Here is a 19,537-nt window from a genome sequence, read left to right on the forward strand (position 1 = left end):
TTGATAGAGGGTTGAATGTCCAAGGTTTGATGAGGAGGTCTTATTACCAAAAATTTTGTGTTTTCAAAAAAGTAAAAAAAAGTAAAGTGCAGCCATTATCAACCCACTGCAGGATGGAAGCCTCCTCAACAATTCATGCTGAGGGAAATGGACCATAATCTGCCACGCTGGTCCAGTGCAGGTTGGCAGATCGACCGTATTCAGCAGGCAGGGGCTTGAACCCCGGTCTACTCAAAGAGCGTGTGTTACTGCACTCCCGCTCCTGCCCACTCGGCTACGGAGGCCGTGTTTTCAAAGCTGAGTGCTAATTTATTATCGTGCAACCAAGTTTGTAAATCATTCACCATTTTTGTTAGGTTCTTTCCTATTGTATATAAGATTATATCATCTGCATAAATTTTTATAAAGGAGTTCTTAATTACTTCGAATATGTCATTTATATAGATGTTGAACATGATTGGCCCAGCACGAGTGCCCTGAGGTACTCCTCTCTTTACATTATAAGATTTTCCCTTTGTATTTTCTACTTCTACTGTTATTTTTCTCTTGGTTAAATAATTTGCTAGGAGTTGATTGAGTCTTCCTCTTATACCATATATCAGTAATTTCTGTTGCAATATTGGGATATCAATTAGGTCATATGCTTTGGTCAAATCTATAAATAAAATCAATATGAAGTTATTGTTGTTTAAATGTAAGTTTAGAGAGTCTACTAAGTTCTCTAATAATGTCTGTGTGCTCTTGCCCTTCTGATATGAGAATAGAGAGTTGTTTAACAGTCCATATTGATGTAAATATTTGCTTATATGGGAAAATATATAATTTTCTATTATCTTATTTAAAATTGAGTGTAAATATCTTATTTAAAATTATTGGTCTGTAATTGCAAAAGTCATCAGGTGGTCCCTTTTTATATATAGGAATTATCTTAAATGAGAGTAAATTTGTAGGATAGTTTCCCGACTCTAACATCTGTGCTATTAGCTCTACCAAGAGAACTGAGAACTGTTCTTTGTTTCTCTTTACCTCGGTTACTGTAATACATTCCAGTCCATAAGATTTCTTGTTCTTTAATTGTTCTATAATTTTAAGAATCTCAGTATAATGTGGAGCTAAGACTACACAAGAGTTCATTATCTGAGGAAGCCTATCTTGTTGAGTAAAGGAATCTTGGCAATAATGTATTAAATATCTGTTGAAATCTAATACAGCTTTGGCAAACCTATTTGCAACCTCATATTGTTTGTTTGCACCAGAAATCTGTTCTACTAGTGTTTTAATTTGGTTTCCCCTTGACTTTTTCTTCCTTGTACTTAACATGTTATTTTTAATGCTCCATTTATCCTTTTGTGTTATCTGCTTATCCATGAAAAGATGATTGTAATAAGTGTTTTTTTGCTTTTTTATCATACCTGTCACTTTATTTCTGAGTGTTTTATAATTGTGATAATGTTCTTTCTTTGATGGACAATTTCTATACTGCCTGAAATATTTATCCCTTTGTACCATTAGTTCTTCTATTTCTTTAGTCATCCAAGGTTTCCTAAGCTTAATCTTGCTACTCCCAGTGTTTGTGTTGTTGGCTGTGTGATTAACTTTTCTCTCTGTATTAAACCTCGAATTGTTTATAATTTGTATGATCTTATTTGAAAATACATTTACATTTGTTGTGTAAAATGCTTGCTCATGTATTAACATGTTTTCTATGTTCTGTTTCAATTTACCTGTTGATAAATAATTTTTCTTCGTAGCATTTGTTAATTTTATATCTTCATATGGATGTTGTTTTGAATACACATCTACTATTAGTATACATGTTCTGTGATCTGAAAGTTGATTTAATAGTATGTAGGAATTAGCATACTTCAACTTGATATTTGTAATTAGGTGGTCCAAACAAGAGCCGACTGTTCTATTACCCTCCATCCTTTGTTGCCTAGTTATTCCAAATAAGGTATGTTCAAATCCATAATTGTTTAAGATTCCAGAGTATCTGGGTATCACATTATCAGTTCCATCGGTTAGTAAATTAATATTAAAATCTCCTACTAGTATGGTCTTATCTGCTTGTATGTCGTCCCATTGCAAAATAATGTTTTCTAATTCTATTAGGAATCTGTTTATTGAATCTGATGGTGGCCTATAAAAAGCACAAATCATGAATGTGTTTTCTGGGTCTTCTCCTAATAATTTGACACAGCAGTTTTCACAAGACTTAAGTGGTAAACCTGTATTGCCCTAAAGCATGTTCTATAGTATATTATTATTCCTCCACCCCTTCTCAACTCTCAATATATAGACCTTATCATAATCTTGTATGTTATAATTGGAAATTTCATCACTTTTTATGTTAACCTCTGTTAAAACTATACATGAGATATATTCTTTCATTGCATTTATATATTGCAAGAAGTTAAACCAATTTTTTCTTAGTGACCTGATATTTAGAGATACCATAAAGAACTGTTTTTTTATCAATTATAAGAGCTTGAATATTTTGATTATTTATAAAATGTAAAGGTGAATTGAAAATCTGTGATTCCTCAAAAAGCATACCTGATGTCTTAATTTTACCTTAAATCTAGATTTCTGGAAATTTCAATTATTCACAATAAAAGAGTCTATTTTATAAACTGCAAATCCTTTGAACTCTGAATTTTAATGGCTCTTGAAGATTCATTCTTCTTCGCATAAATTTTGCCATGTTTTAGCCATAAAAATTTGTAACTTTGAGTTCTTATTAATTGTTTTGTTTCCCAAAACAAATAATAATAATAATAATTAGTTGCCATTCTTCAGGAACGTGCCTCATGTTCATTGCCACCATTAGACTATCAACGTCCTTACAAACAGTGAGTTCACCTTCTGTTTGATAGAATTTATCATAGTCTTTATATCGAGTACGAAATGTTGTCACTTTCACAGAATGATCTAGAAGATTCCACTGTTGAGCCTCAAGGCCAAAAGCTCCTTATTCTTCTGCAGTTCAAGGTCCCTGATGAGGTCATTAAGTTCACTTTCTATGATTTTATGTGGTTCAGAAGGATCAAAATTTGGACAAAATAGTGGATCCCTTGATGACAGCTGCTCTAATTCTTTGTGTATATCAAGTTAATGTTCATCAGAAGTCATCCAGACTATTCACACAATTACGGAGCATATTAATCTTACATGACACAAATACTGCTCAAAAAGTAGGAAACTCAAAGAGAACAACTGTTAACTGAGAACAAATCACCCAGTACCTAGCCATATTCGAAGATTACTGCCATAGAGTTGAAGACGCATTTGAGGCGACAACTTATCATGTGATGCAGAGTGAGGCGACGATTGAGGATCAAGTGATAAGAGTGTGGTGTTTATGAAACTGTGGTGTTGCCATGCATTTTGCTGAGAGTTGTAGTTGATAATGTAGAGTAACTCGCTAATATGAGACTCCAACTTCAATTCGAAAACAAGAGCCAGTCAACAAATTTTAATGTGATTTTTGTGTTCAGCAGGATAAATTTGTCAAGAGTGGGTATTTTTGTTTCAGAAACATTTTACGTGTTGACCAGTGTTATGCCAGCTACATAAGATATGAAATAAGAATGGTCTTATAAAAAAAAAAAAAAAAAAAAAATCAGTAAAAAGTAGATCCTCATTCTGGCTATTTTTGCATATTCCAAAACATAAGCATATATAAAAACTGTTAGAGGAGGTAGTATTCCAAAGCAGAACCGGTCCCAGGTCTATCAGCACCCTGTGCGAGATTTTTTGTTGTGCCCTCTCTGACTTGAAATTTACAGCAAATCAGTGAATTTTCAGGGCATTTTGCACCCTGTTGAGGAGAACTGCTTGATTGTGCCTTAAGCCAGCCCTGTTCCAAAGTATTTGACTTTGAAAAGATTAGAATGTAAATATTAAAAAAATATTGATGAATGATGTCTATCAACCATCCCTTACAATCATAGAGAAGGAAATCTAATCAAAAGAATTACAGAATTAAAGAGGTTGAAAACACTTAGAAATATGAGAGAAGCAAGGTGATGAAAGATATCATTAAGGGAAATATACAGAGAGAGAGCATTCAAGGTATTAAAAATAGAACACTAACAGAAACCATGGCTGAGACATAAGTAAAGCAAAATATATTTTCTAAACTTGTAGTATGTCAAATGAAACTAATGTAGAATTAAAAATTAGAAGACAAAAAAAACACACAAATGATCGTTTAAATAAGCTTCTTCCTCTCATTCCATTTCATTTTGAAAGGAAAACTATTTCATTGATAATTAAGTATTACTAGTAATACTGATTACACAGCTCAGATATTTAGTATAAAGATAAAAACTAATAATAACTAAAACCACTGTCAATATTATCAACTGTTGAGAATTTTAATTAATGTGAGTAACAAAAAATGTCAGAATTATATGAGTTAGCTGTGCATTTCATGATATACAGGAGTATAACTTGGAGTTAAGACAAGTTCCCAGAGTATGGTTGTTGACTATGAAAAAGCAGACAATACTAGGGATTCACAAGAAAACAACAAGAAAGCAAGAAACAAAAACAAATGTGCTGGAAACCAGAATGCAAACACTAAAGAGAGGCAGAATGAGAAACAACACTACAGGCAGGAAATTATTATTATTGTTGGCCATATGGTGCAAGGAAGCCTGAGACTCATGCTGCACCAGTCAAAATAAAAATTTCTGAATTACCCTGTGAGAGAGAGAGAGAGAGAGAGAGAGAGAGAGAGAGAGAGAGAGAGAGAGAGAGAGAGAGAGAGAGAGAGAGAGAGAGAGAGAGAGAGAGAGAGAAGTAGAAGGGAATCACCAAGAAGGCAAGAAAGAAGAATGATGATATTCAGCTCAGGATCCAATGTGTGCCAAGCCCATACCAAACAGATGTAAGCCCCTGGGGGTAATGATAGCATAAGGGAAATACAGTAGTGTGAATGATGTAGGGAAAACTGATCTGAATGATGTTTTGAAAATGGATACTGGATGCAAAAAAATAGGATATTGATGCCTACAGATATAAAGCACAAGAATATGACTTTTGACAGAACTGTGAACTCATTAAAATACAGGAAGGAATTCTGAGAGTAATATGACAATAAAATGGTTAGACAAACAGATTTTAAATAATGTGAGTAACAAAAAATGTCAGAATTATCAGAAGTAATTGTACATTTCATGCATACGACTTGGGGTTAAGACATATAAGTTCCCAGAGTATAGTTGCTGACTATGAAAAAGCAGACAATACAAGGAGCATGGAACTAATTGTTAAAGGCTGCCTCTCTCCTCACTGCTGGTTTTTATATATAATATTTTAAGTTTTTATCTTTATGCATGTTCAATTTTTAGTAATGTTATCCAAAAATTTTATTTATAAAATTGTTGCATGGTTTTAACATTAAATAGCTTGATCTGAAATTCTCTATTAATAATAAACTAAGTTTATTTGTATGGGTAGGTAAATGCTGTTCTTCTACTGGCTCTAATCACATGTAATTCTCCTCTATTTTTGACTAGCATAAGGTTTGAATCAACTTCAAAAAACTTTGAATCCACAATGCATTCTCCTATCATCAGCATTGACCATTTAAAATATAACGATAAATAATAACAAAATATTCAAAGAAAATCAAAGAAAATTTGATATAAAAAAGTAACACTTACAGGATCTAGAATATGACTTTGTATAAGTGGAATTGGAAACTGTTCTTTACCAAGCTTGATTCTTATTATATCATCTTCATGATTCCAGCTGATGAGTGCTGCAGATGTAACATAAGTGGCATTCACTATTCCAGAACCTGTACAATATTTTGTTTATTTAAAAATAATAGCAAAATTAGTGAAAACACTAGAGAACATTTTAATGCTGCAAATTAAATACACAAACATATGAATAAGCACACACGCACAAACAAACAAAAGGGTAGATAGAAAAGTGATATCTCTTACTGCACAACTTTTAGAGGAATAAAGACAAATGAAAAACAAAAAAAAAAAAATTTTTCGAATAAAAAAAAATTGTTTTAATTTCATATATCATTTTTCTATATATGCCTCATCTAACTCAATATATTTTGTCCAGCACTTAACAAAAAATAGATACATGAAAAGTTTTTGATACCATTTCACATAAAAGACTGCTGTACAAATCAGGGAAGTGAACATTATGGGTAAGTTACTGCTATGGCTAAAGGGATGGTTAGGAGGGAGAATACAGAGAGTGGTTACCAACAAACTCTCTGATTGGAGTAATTTATTCCCCAATGATTCACAGTTAGTCCTACTGCTGTTTTCACTATTTATTAATTATATTGATGAAGGCACATCAGGTTTAATGTTAAAGTTTGGAGATGGTATGAAGGGTGGCAGGATGGTTAACGATGGCAATTAGGGCATGCAACAAACAACATGGTCTAGAACAATTAGGTGGATGGGCTGAGAAGTGCCAATTGAAATTTAATATTGACAAATGCAGGGTACTACATATAGATAATAGTAACCCCAGATTAACATATCAATGGTATTTTACCACAATTAAGCTAATGAAGAAAGAAAAAGACCTGGGTGTAATGGGGCAGTCAGATAAGAAGTTCTCTAAGCAGTGAAGACAGGCTAGTAATGGGGTCAATGATATACAGGAATTTTGCTAGCAGGGATAAGGAGATGATTATCCTTTTGCAAAAGGAATGGTTAGGCTGCATCTTGATTACAGTACACAGATCAGAAGGCTTCATTTTAGGAAGAACATGGATCTGCTGGTATGGGTGCAGAGAAGGGCAGTGAGATTGATAAGAGAAACAAAAAGGTGCACTTAGCAAGAAAGGCTTCAATTCTGAAAATTGCAGTGCTTGGAGACTAGGCACCTGAGAGAAGATCTGATTAAGATGTTTAAGCTTTGAATACATTGAGCTTACTCAATCCATTCAAAGCCTAAACTGATAAAATCTTTTCTCTTGCTTAGACTAAACACATATGAGGAGCATAAATATTCAAATTGAGGAATGGATGGCTGGAGGATAGATGTGCAGAAATTTGCATTCAGCCAGCAGCGATTTGATTGTTGAAACAAATTCCATCTGGTTTAACTGGGTAATTTCAATAAATTCAAGGAAGTAGACAAATTATTAGAGGGGGATGGAAAGGTAATGGAAATGCTTTTTTGACTAATGCATAAAAGCTTGATTTTGTGTCTTTTCCACTAATAATATTAATAAGCTTTTGTATGCCATTCAAGTAAAATTCTTTAGAGACATGACATAGTGTAAAAAAACATTATGGAAATCCTAGTCTCGAAACTTTATTAGACATGTTGGGCAGACAACTTGTGTAGTCAAAACCCGCTAATTTTCGTAAAATCAGACAAATGCTAATTTATTGCGATTATTTCTTGTAGAGGAAATGTGTTCTCATTTTGAAATTTTAAAATCAACTTTGTGAATTTTAACCAAATAGGATAGTATAAGCTATTAAGAAGTATTTTTGGATTAGAAATATTATATTATTATTACTGGCTATATGGTGCAAGGAAGCCAGAGGCTTATGCTGCACCAGCCAAAAAAAAAAAAATTCCTTGAGTTACAGAGAGAGAGAGAGAGAGAGAGAGAGAGAGAGAGAGAGAGAGAGAGAGAGAGAGAGTGTGTGTGTGTGTGTGTGTGTGTCAAAAGTAGAAGGGAATCATCAAGAAAGAGAAGAAGGATGATATCCAGCTCAGGAACCTGGGTATGCCAAGCCCATACTCACCAGATGTCAGCTGCTGGGGTCATTTTAAGGCAGAAATTCTCTTACCTGAGATTTTTTCTTCAGGAATGGTTGCATCCGGGTGAGATGTAATTAGAATATTGAAATGAAATAAACCTAGTAAGAGGATGAAGGAATAAAAGCAAGCTTTGATCCTAAATTCATGCATGGGGAAATTAGCATTAGTAGAGGCACATGATGCAAGAAAGCAAGCTTATACAGCATCAGATCAAAAAAAAAAAAAAAACCCCTTCCAATTTTTGTCTAGTTCTGCCATGAATTTATTTAAGCTATCAACTTCCACAACAACAGATGGAAGTTTGTTCCAGCAATCAATGACCTGCTGGCTAAAGGCAAACTTCCGCACATCTATTCTACAACTGTCTTTCCTCAGTTTGGATCTATGCCCCCTCAGGTTTGTAATATGCACAAGAGGAAGAATCCCATCCGCATTGAGCCTGTTCAATCCATTCAAGGTCTTATACACCTCAATCAGATAGCTTCGCAGGTGCCTAGTCTTCATAAGCTGCAATTTGCAGAACTTATGCCCTTTTTCATAAGAACACCTATTTGTTCCCTTCACCAGTCTTGTCGACCTTCTCTGTACTCATTCCAGAAACTCTACATCATTCCTAAAATGAGGCTTCCACACCTGTATACAGCTCTCAGGGTGTGGCCTGACCATTGCCTTATACAAGGGGATAATGACCTCCTTATCCCTGCTCGCAAAATTCCTGTATATCATTAATAAGATCCCATGACCTTCTCTGGCAGCCTGTCTGTACTGCTCACAAAACTTCATATCTAACTGCACAATTACTCTGGGGTCTCTTTCATTCTCCACTATCCTGAGTGTAAAACCACCCATTTGGTACATTTCTCTGGGGTTACTGCAACCCTTATGCAGTACTTTGCATTTTTCAATGTTAAACTTCATTTGCCACTTCTCAGCCCATCTCCCAACTTTTCCAGATCCTGTTGCAGCAGCAGCATACTGTCATTACTGTTATTAACAACCCTGCCAAACTTTGTATCAATTAAGCTTGATATAAATTCATCAATATCATTGATAAATATACAAAACAACAATGGGCCCAACACTGAACTCTGAGGGGCACCACTAATAACAGTAGTCAATACAGAGCAGTATCCTTTGATTATCACTTTCTTTCTTCTCCCACTCAACCATCCTTTTATCCATTGTAGCAACTTGCCCTTAATGCCATACTGCTCCAATTTGTACTAGTCTTCCATGTGCAACAGTATTGAAAGCTTTCCTGAAATCCAAGTATATGATATCAAAATTATTTTTTGCGTCCAGTTCCTTTGTGCCCATGTCATAGTATTCAATAAAACTGGTCAGAAAAGACTTCCCTTTGACAAACCCATGCTGTGTGTGAATTATTACTGATGTTTTGTCTAGATGATCCTGCAATGCTTCTTTAACCAGTGATTCCATTATTTTCCCTGGAACAGAAGTCAAAGTAACTGGTCTGTAATTACTCATGTCACCCTTAGATCCCCCTTTGTGAATTGGGGATATATTTGCACATCTTCAGTCTGTGGGGACTTCTCCTGTCCAAGGATGCTATCATAATTATGGCTAATAGTTTTCTTACTTTCTTTGCCACCTCCTTTAATATAACTGGATAGATCCAATCTATCCCAAGTGCATTTCTTAAGTTTAACTTCAACAATTTCTCCTCCATTTTGCTCTTTGTTATTTCAAAATCATTTAACTCCCTGTTAGAGTCTGATAAACATCTGGCCCTCTCCTCTTTGAATAACTACTTGTGTGAATGTAGATGCAAAATACTCATTTAGCTTGGCAGCTATCTGAGAATGATCATCTACAGTCAAAACATTGATATCAAGAGTTTATATAAGCAAAGAAGTCTTTGCTGCTTTTCTTTGCATCCTTTGCCAAAGATTTTTCATAATTTGGCTTCACTTGCCTGACCTCCTTTGTGTCTTTATTACAGACTAGCTTGTATTTACCATAGGTGTCTGTGTTGCTTGACACTTATGTGCATCCCATGCATTTTTCTTCTGTGACACAAGTCTCATTAGTTCATCTGACATCCATTTGAGCCTAAACCTAGAGCAGTATTTCTTAGTTGGAATGCTTCCCATTTAGAAATTGCTGTTGGTAACATCATCAGTTGGTCCCACTGTACAGAACTTAAAAAAGCTTTTTCCTAGAAATAAAAAGAGAAATGATTTCCTGACGCTTCAATGGAGGCTTTTCATTTATACCATATTCAAAGGGGAGCAAACACTTGTCACAGCCCATATTTATAGCCCGGGCACATCCATTGAGATGTGATCTGTTTGTCAATCTTATTGCTAGAGTCTCAGTGGTTTCTAACTTAAATTTTGAGTCTTGTTTGTCTATTACTATGGTGTTTAAGTCGTGTGTCCTGTGTCTAAGTGGTGAGCAACCAATTTGGAACTATTTTTTTTTCTGTCTGATCTATTTTTTATTTATCATTTGGAGTTACTTTTAAACTGCTTTTGTGCTTTAGAATTCTTGTATGTAACGATGTTCTCGTGCTGCCTTTATATATGCATTCGCAGTCTGGTTTGTTTGTTTTTTGAAATCTATTGTTTTTTTTGTTGTTAGTTGAATTTTTCAGGTATGCCCATAGTTTCTTGGGGCTGCTGAATGCTAAGTTTACTCCGGAATTTTTGAAAATTTTTTAAAAAGGTTGTTGGTACGTTTCAATACATGGGAGGCCTATCCATTGTTTTTTTAGCACTTCTCGTTTTGGGTTTTCTTTACTGTTTCTTTCGACAGTATTTAAGGCACCATTTTGGGTAACTACAGTTGGAGAATCTGTCCTTAACAATTTGATTTCATATTTGAGATCATCTTCTATAGATGAATACTTGAAAGTATTGTTGAACTGAGCTATTAGAATTGATTTTTTATGAGAGGAGGTTGTAGCTGTCAAAATGCAAATAATTTCCCTTATTTGTAGGTTGGTGATAAATTTTAGTGTTGATTTTGATGGCATCTCTTGTTAATGTTAAATTTAGGAAGTTCATCCTAATATCCACTTATGGAATCGCCCATTGGCAGTTCCATAAGTGAATATCTATCTGAATTTTCCCTCCTGGAAATAGAAAACCACATCATTTCCAAGTAGGCAAACCAGACGCCATAAATACAATCTTTCAGGAGTTGAATAATGTAGATGACTGGCTACAATTCACAACTGAAAATAAAGAAAACAACAGGATAAGTTTAACATTGACAAATGCAAAGTACTGCATATGGATAGCAGTAACCACAGAGTAACATACCAACTCTGTGGTTCTAAACTTAGGGTAGTGGAAAATTAAAAATGTGGCATATGTGACAAACACGCATGGTACTTGGTTTTATATGAAACATCCTTTGAGTTTCTTTTAGGTATTTTGATTTGTATATATTGATTACAAAATAAAACAATTTTTGCAGTGTAAATATTTTATTGTTCATTCAAAAATTTCCATAATTTCAGCTGGTAGACAAGATGGAATGGATTTATGAGTAAGAGACATTTATTTTGATTGCAATGTATCTAAATGTCTTGGGAAAACGGCGTTGATTGACGTACCTGATTTGTAGTTGAAATTGAGGGATTAGTGTTTAGAGTTAGATTGAACATTTCTTGCAGGAAAGTAATTAATGGTTTAATATCTTCCGATAGAAAATTAATGTTTAAATCTGGGATAACTTATTTACAGTGCCATTAGCAAGCCCATCGGTAACGTCCATTTTCGTAGTGATGATATACAGCTTTCCGATGACCAGTGGGAGCTCGTGGGGAAATCTGTCAGTGTTAATAAATGACATTTTATAGAGTTTCTGGCAAACATGCTTCTTGCTCCATGTTTGTGCAACCCAAGAAGATGTGTTGAGTGACTCGTTCCAATTTTTCCTCTGCTGCACTGAGGATTGTGTGGATGTACTTGTTCACAGAATTAATTCGTAAGTAGTCATATACCATTCAGGATTTTTCCCAAGTGAAGAAATGTGACTTGATAAGTTCTGCTAATTCAGCTCCATTACCGATTATGGTTGGCACAGATGAGAATTCAATGTTCGACTGGCACATAGTATTTCAGGTTGTGCCAGAGAGTGGAGCAAGTGATACGCTGCTTTATCTGTTTATAGACAGGGTTTGCACGAACAAGAGGCAGCTGAAATAAGTCCCCGATTAGGAACATGTGCTGCCTGCAGAAGCTCGTTTCGACATTTACAGTTACCTGTTTTAGCCTCATGTGCATTTGCAATAACAGTTGAAATGGTTGTATATTTCCATCAAGAGGCAAATCACAAATTTTTGCTACAACCAGTGGGCTGGCTAAGAATATCTGAATCGGTTCATGACTGGGGAGATAACAGACTCAAAATTACATGCATGAGTAGAATCTTTTGCTTGTTGTTGGCCATTCTCGTTAAGTTACAAAACTCCTCATTGGTCATTAAGTTTTTGCATTTCTTTGCATTTGTGCTAAGTCAGTTGAACATGGCGAGATTTAGATCCATATTCATCTTGCTCTCTGGATGATTGTAAAAGTCTCAAAGGAGTCTTCTTCTTGCAGTAACAAGGCTATGCAGATCATTACTGCATGCTTCATCAGTGTCACTGTCGTCATTATCTTGATACATTGCCATACAAATTTCCATCGTTTGTGAACATATGGGAAGCAGAAACCCCACAGTAACGTATCAACTCTGTGGTACTACACTAATAGTGGTATAGAATGAAAAGGACCTAGAGGTAATTATGCAGGCAGATATGAAGTTTTCTGAGCAGTGTAGACGGTCTGCAAGAGTAGCTCAAGGTGTCTTGTCAATGATATATAGGAATTTTTCTAGCAGGGATAAAGATGTCATTATCCCCTTGTATAAGGCGATGGTCTGCCACATTTTAAGGTCTGGAGGCCTCATTTTAAGAAAGATGTAGAGCTGTTGGAATGAGTACAGAGAAGGGCAACAAGATTAGCAAATGGAACAAAGGGTCGCTCTTATGAAGAAAGGCTTAAGTTTTGCAGATTACAGTGTTTGGAGACTAGGCACCTGCGAGGTGATCTGACTGAGGTGTATAAAGCCTTGAATTGATTAAGCATGCTCAATACTGACGGGATTCTTCTTCTTGCTCAGAATAATCACCTGAGAGGGCATAAATTCAAATATTGAGGAAAGACAGTTGTAGGATAGATGTGCAGAAGTTTGCCTTTAGCCAGCGGGTAGTTGATTGGTGGAACAGACTTCCATCCTTTGTTGTGGAAGTTGATAGCCTAAATAAATTTAAGGCTGAGCTGGACAGGTATTTGGAACAAAAGGAGAGGTGAAATCGGAGCATTTTTTTGGCTGATGTTGCATTAGCTTGCTTTCTTGCATCGCATGCCTCTACTAATGCTAATGTCCACGTCCAATTCATACAATTTACAGTGTTCTAGATTGAGCTCTTAATTGTTGCTGTGGACCTTGACATAAAATATTCCTGACAGTATCGCTGTTTCCTCATTGCAAAATGGGATGTACAGTGTCACGATCTCGTGCTTGTACTTGTTGAGATCCTGTTAGCACTGCATGTGTAATTTGTGACAAAGCATCCCAGAGTTACACGATCCAAGTGGTCTCCTTGTACAAGAACTCCCTGGCTTACGTAATACTCAACTTATCGAAATTCGACTTCATGTAAGTTTTTGCCGGCCGGTACAAATTTAAAAAATTCATGGAAACGTATTCTGAATCCTGTAGGAATAAATGGAGGTAACATGAAAATATTGTAATGTGAACCCACTAACACATTGTGTTTTTTTTTTTTTTTTTTTGTAATTCATTCCAAGTCCTTGTAAGTTGAAAAATTTCGCAATATTACTAAGCTATTTATCTCTCTCTCTCTAAAAGGTCATATTTATAATGGCAATTGCACTACCCTTTCGTCATTATCATACATTCCTGTTATAAGAATCAATTTTAAATGCATTTGTGATATTTTTTTAAAGCACATTTCTGGAGGTCACGACCAAAAAACAATAAAAATAATTTGCACTTTCCGATTTATTTGGCTTTTCTATTAGTGCATCTAATTATAAACGGGTGGTAAACTCGATCTTACTGCATTTGCGATATTACCGATAACTGCAATTTTGTGGGTTTTTATGCTAGTATGGTGAAATGTGTTCTCCTTCACAGGAATTTTAAATCATATAAAAAACAAATTTTCAGAAACTTCTCTTTGTTCCTATTTACGTATTACAATGATGAAGGGAAAGCGACCAGCGAAAACTGCAAGTGGTGGTAGTGCTAGGAAACAAAACAAAGTTGATTTAGAAATGAAGATGAAAATGATTAAGAAGTACGAAGCGGGACAAAGATTGTCATCTATCTGCAAGGGAATTAGGTCTTGCTGCTTCAACAGTGAATACTATTTTATAGGACAGTGCATGTATAAAAGAACATGTCAAAGGATCAATGCACTTAAGATCAACAGATCACAAAAGATCACAAAACAGCATTCAGGTGCTATGTCGAATATAATATGGATGAAAAATCGGATTCAGAAGCGAGTGCTCCAAGTCTAATGACCATTCAAGCAAAAGCAACAAGTATTTATAAAGATATTAAGGATAAGTACAGCAAACCCCAACCAAAGTTGCAATGAATGGTTTAATAGGTTCAAGTATCGGGCTGGTTTCCACGATGTTAAAGTATGCGTTGAAGTTGCCAGTGCCGATTCTGCAGCTGCAGAGAAATTCTGTGATGTGTTGGAAAAAATTATTTTTGAAGGTGGCTATTCAATGTAGCAAATTTTTAACATTGACGAGACTGCTCTGAATTGGAAAAAAATGCCGGATCGAACATACATTGGCAAAGAATAAAATATAATGCCAGGTTTCAAGGCATCAAAAGATAGGGCCACGCTCTTGCTTGGGGTTAATGCAGTGGGAGATTACAGATTAAAACCACTGCTTGTGTACCATTCTGGAAATTCTTGTGCATTTAAGGGCATCAATAAAGTCACCCTACCCGTGCATTTCCGATCGAACCAGAGAGCATGGAAAACAATATCTCTCTTTGAGGATTGATTTAAATGCCACTTCATTTCTGAGGCTGAAAAATATTGTAAAGACAAGGACATTCCTTTTATGATTTTGATTCTATCAGATAATGTTCCTGGACATTCTACGCATCTAGATGATTTCAATTCGAATGTGAGAGTCATATTTCTACCGCCAAACATGATTTCACTCATCCAACCTATGGATCATGGTGTTATTTCAAATTTAAAAGGATACTATTTACGCACAACTCAGGCATTGTCTGCATTAGACGATGAGAAAAATTTTATGTTGAGAGAATTTTGGAAATCTTACAATATTTACCACGCCAACTTAACATTAATAAGGCCTGGGCGGAAATTACTAAAAGTTGTTTAAATGGTGCATGGAAGAAAATATTCCCATAGCATGCAAAAGGCTACGAAAGATTTGAAAAAGACAAATCATATGAAGAGGTTACAGATAAGATTGTAAAGGTTGCAGAACTACTTCAGTTGGAGGTTGATGCCAAAGACGTAGAGGGGTTAATATAGGAAGAAGAGAAGGAATTATCTAATGAATAACATATTGACTTGCAGGCAGAAATAGTGAAAGAGAAAAATGCTGACAAAGCTCAAGATGAACCAAATGAGTAGCTGAGATGCTTCATCGCCAGAGAGATGGCAATCGTGAGGTTTGATATGCTTGCTTGCTACAAAGAAATCTCCAATGAAAAGAAAAAAACCGCTGTCCAGTCATCCATTAAAATGTTCTTTCATAAGGTTGAGTGGCCGATCCCTTCTAAATCTCCACAGCCCTCAACCTCTGCAGTGGCATACTTATCAGCTGAAGTCGTCGATTCTGGCAATGATGCTCGAGAGGTAAAACTTACTGACGTCACGCCTGTCTCCTCTCTTTTTTTGTAATTTTATAATTTTGAAATTTTTTTAAATTGCACGCTTTTGTAATTTTTCCTGCGCACGAGATAAAAAATTTAATAAATACAATAAATAATTCTATTTACATGTTCATCAAACATTTCTTTTTTGATTCGATCAATTCAGCGAGCACAGCTGTGATTGCTGCACAAGCATGGGGGAAATTACCCGGCTTACGTAGCGTTCCACGGAACGCAATCCTTACTTAAGTCAGGGAGTTCCTGTATTTGTCAAACCAATTCTCTTTCCATATGTTAAATGAATCCTTTGCAAGGTTCTCCTCGTTCCTCTCTTCATTGAACTTCCTAACTCTCTGTTGCTCGATCGGCCTAACAGTGGGAATATAAACTACCACCGTGGAGCTCTCTGACATGGGCTCATGTAGCAATTACCAGGCAGCTTCTTGACACTGTTGAGATGCCGATGGGTAGTTTTCTTGTGATTTTGACAATGTTGAACTCTGGGTGCTTGTTCTTGTCCATCGCTGTAAATTCCCAATCCCTCGGTTCCTCTTGTTCACATATTCAATGACATATGCAGTGCAAGAGTATTCCTCCTTAATGAATTAGATGTTGGTGTTTGATTTCAAAATGTTACAAACGAACAGGTTGTAATGGATTGTGTCACTTCTCACTCAGTTGGCATTTGAGAAATTCCTTGGGCCGATTTATGCTAGGTCTGAGCACATCCAAGTAACAGTCATAGGAGTTTACATCGTTCACCCTGAAGAAAGCACCAATGTCATCGTAATTGTTATCCTCTAGATTTTGTCACATTTTCTTGTAGTGAGTAGTGTATTTTACTTTGCACCTGTCTGTCTTAGGCATGGGCACTAATAGAGTAGTCAATCAACAAGGCATGAATAGTGCTTCAAATTAACATGTCTGTTGTTTAACCAGTGTTATTTTCTTGTAACACGTATATGTATGTTTGTGAGTTTGAAGCTTGATGCTCCGTGAAGCCTCACTGGCAGAGACAGACAATAACTCATTGATAATTGTGATGGTGTCTTCTTTGTTCTCACCAAAAGGGTCTTTTTGGGAGCGTTATTTAGCTACAGCAAACTGTGCATGTGTGGACTACCATGATGTTGAAATTCTACGCACTTGAAAAAGTTGACCACGTAAAATTTACCAAATGGGCTATGACGTTTCAACTGCAAATAATATCCACAATCTTCTTGAAGTATATCACACAAATTACAGCATTTTTGTTCACTAGTGATCCCTTCTGCACTAAGTCCATGTCACTAGCATTGTCCTCACTGATATCATGCCTGTTATTCTGTAACTTGTACGATAGCTGAAGCAAGCATGGCCAACCAATTTTATTGGCAGAGTCAAGAACACTGTAAATTTACCGAGGTGTCTAATCATAGTGAATAGATCATGCCTACATTGAGTCAAGCCCAGTAGTAGGTGGAGTTTGGAATTGCCCTTAGGAAGGCAAACTGTTTTTGATGCAGCTGTTAATGTTTTCTTTGGATTGAACTTGCTCGTGGGTCAGTTTAGTATCTTTATATATGTATTTGAAAGCCACCACCAAAGAGTTTCTTGTTCCCAATCTCATTATCTTCATTGCTACATAAAGGAGGTGATATGGAGTAACATCATGTTGTCAGATCATTTGAGTTCACTTGTTGCCATCATGAATGGAGTCACAAGTAAATTCTCTCTGAATGTTCTGAATTGTCCAAGAGAAATGCTGGGAAAGGGCAGTTCCTCTGTGTGCTCGTCAAACAATAAGTCTGCGGTAAGTAAGTATCAAATGTTTCAAACTGAACTTGGCCTGTTATAACGTAAGATCACTCATCGGTGAAGACAGAATATTAGAGCTGGAAAAGGAATTAGAAAATGTGAATTGGAATATCATCGGTTTGGCTGAAACAAGAAGAAGAAATGAATCACTTATAAGTTTATCAAGTGGAAATTTGCTGTACACCAATGGAAACAGTGAAAGGAGTGAAGGTGGAGCTGGGTTTCTGGTCCATAAAGATGTTAAAAACAACATTTTGGAATTCAAAAGTACATCACAAAGGGTGTCAAGACTAATACTCAAGATTTCTAAGAGGTATAAGCTAAAGGTTATAATGATTTATGCACCAACAACGAGCCATGATGATGAAGAGGTTGAAGAAATGTACACCGAAATTGAGAGTCTTCTAGATGAGCAGAAAACCCACTACACTATTATTATGGGGGACTTCAATGCTAAGGTTGGAAAAAGGCAAAACAGTGCAGAAAGAGGAACTATAGGAAATTTTGGAATAGGTGAAAGAAATAAAAGAGGTGAAAGACTTGTGGAATTTGCAGAATCTCAAGGACTGTCAGTAATGAACACTTTTTTTCCAAGAAAAGGGTGAACAGAAAGTGGGCATGGATGAGTCCAAACAGATTAACAACTAATGAAATCGACTTCATCCTCACTAACAGAAGTTATATTATGAATGTTACCATCCTGAACAAGGTAAATGTTGGAAGTGATCAGAGAATGGTAAGATGTACACTTAATATTAGCATTAGCATTAGTAGAGGCATTTGATGCAAGAAAGCAAGCTTATGCAGCATCAGCCAAAAAAAAAGTAACATATATAAATAAAAATAACCACTTCCACTTCACCCCTCTGTTCGTTCGAAATACCTGTCCAGCTGAGCCTTAAACTTAGCATTAGTAGAGGCATTTGATGCAAGAAAGCAAGCTTATGCAGCATCAGCAAAAAAAAAAAAAAAAAAAAACCCACTTCCACTTCACCCCTCTGTTCGTTCAAAATACCTGTCCAGCTGAGCCTTAAACTTATTTAGGCTATCAACCTCCACCACAAGGGATGGAAGTCTGTTCCACCAACCAACCACCCGCTGGCTAAAGGCAAATTTCCGCACGTCTATCCTACATCTGTCTTTCCTCAATTTGAATTTATGCCCTCTCAGGTGATTTTTCTGAGCTAGAGGAAGAATCCCATCAGCATTGAGCATGCTTAAACCATTCAAGGCTTTATACACCTCTATCAGATCACCTCGCTGGTGCCTAGTCTCCAGACACTGTAATTTGCAAAACTTAAGCCTTTCTTCGTAAGAGCACCCCTTTGTTCCATTCACTAATCTTGTTGCCCTTCTCTGTACTCGTTCCAGCAGCTCTACATCCTTCTTGAAATGAGGCCTCCAGACCTGTATACAGTACTCTAGGTGTGGCCTGACCATTGCCTTATACAATGGAATAATCACCTCCTTATCCCTGCTGGAAAAATTCCTGTATATCATTGACAATACTCCATGAGCTACTCTTGCAGCCCGTCTGCACTGCTCAGAGAACTTCATATCTGCCTGCACAATCACCCCCAAGTCCCTTTCATTCTCTACCACTGTCAGTGTAGTACCACAGAGTTAGCATTAGCATTAGCAGAGGCATATGATGCAAGAAAGCAAGCTTATTCAGCATCAGCCAAAAAAAAAAAAAAAAAAAAAAACCACTCCCATTTCACCCCTCCATTCGTTCGAAATACCTGTCCAGTTGAGCTTTAAATTTGTTTAGGCTATCAACTTCAACAACGAGTGATGGAAGTCGGTTCCACCAACCAACCACCCGCTGGCCAAAGGCAAATTTCCGCACATCTATCCGACATCCGTCCTTCCTCAATTTGAATTTATGCCCTCTGAGGTGATTATTCTGAGAAAGATGAAGAATCCCATTGGCATTGAGCATGCTCAAACCATTCAAAGCCTTATATACCTCTATCAGATCACCTCGCCGGTGCCTAGTCTCCAAACTCTGTAATTTGCAAAACTTAAGCCTTTCTTCGTAAGAGCAACCCTT

The 19,537-nt window shown here is 36.2% G+C and overlaps 1 protein-coding gene across 2 annotated transcripts in view; it reads right to left on the reverse strand.

Moving 5' to 3' along the window:
• Positions 1-19,537, reverse strand: part of LOC150084630 (lysosomal-trafficking regulator-like) — an 813,382-nt gene that overhangs the window by 160,333 nt on the left and 633,512 nt on the right. For both annotated transcript variants that reach the window (XM_090375369.1, XM_090375368.1), the window contains exon 21: positions 5,673-5,809. In XM_090375369.1, coding sequence (XP_090231495.1) covers positions 5,673-5,809 — 137 coding nt within the window. The remainder of the gene's footprint in view (positions 1-5,672; positions 5,810-19,537) is intronic.

The sequence above is a fragment of the Mastigoproctus giganteus genome, chromosome 6 (assembly GCF_048544385.1).
Source record: "Mastigoproctus giganteus isolate SK-2022 chromosome 6, ASM4854438v1, whole genome shotgun sequence".
Taxonomy (NCBI): domain Eukaryota; kingdom Metazoa; phylum Arthropoda; class Arachnida; order Uropygi; family Thelyphonidae; genus Mastigoproctus; species Mastigoproctus giganteus.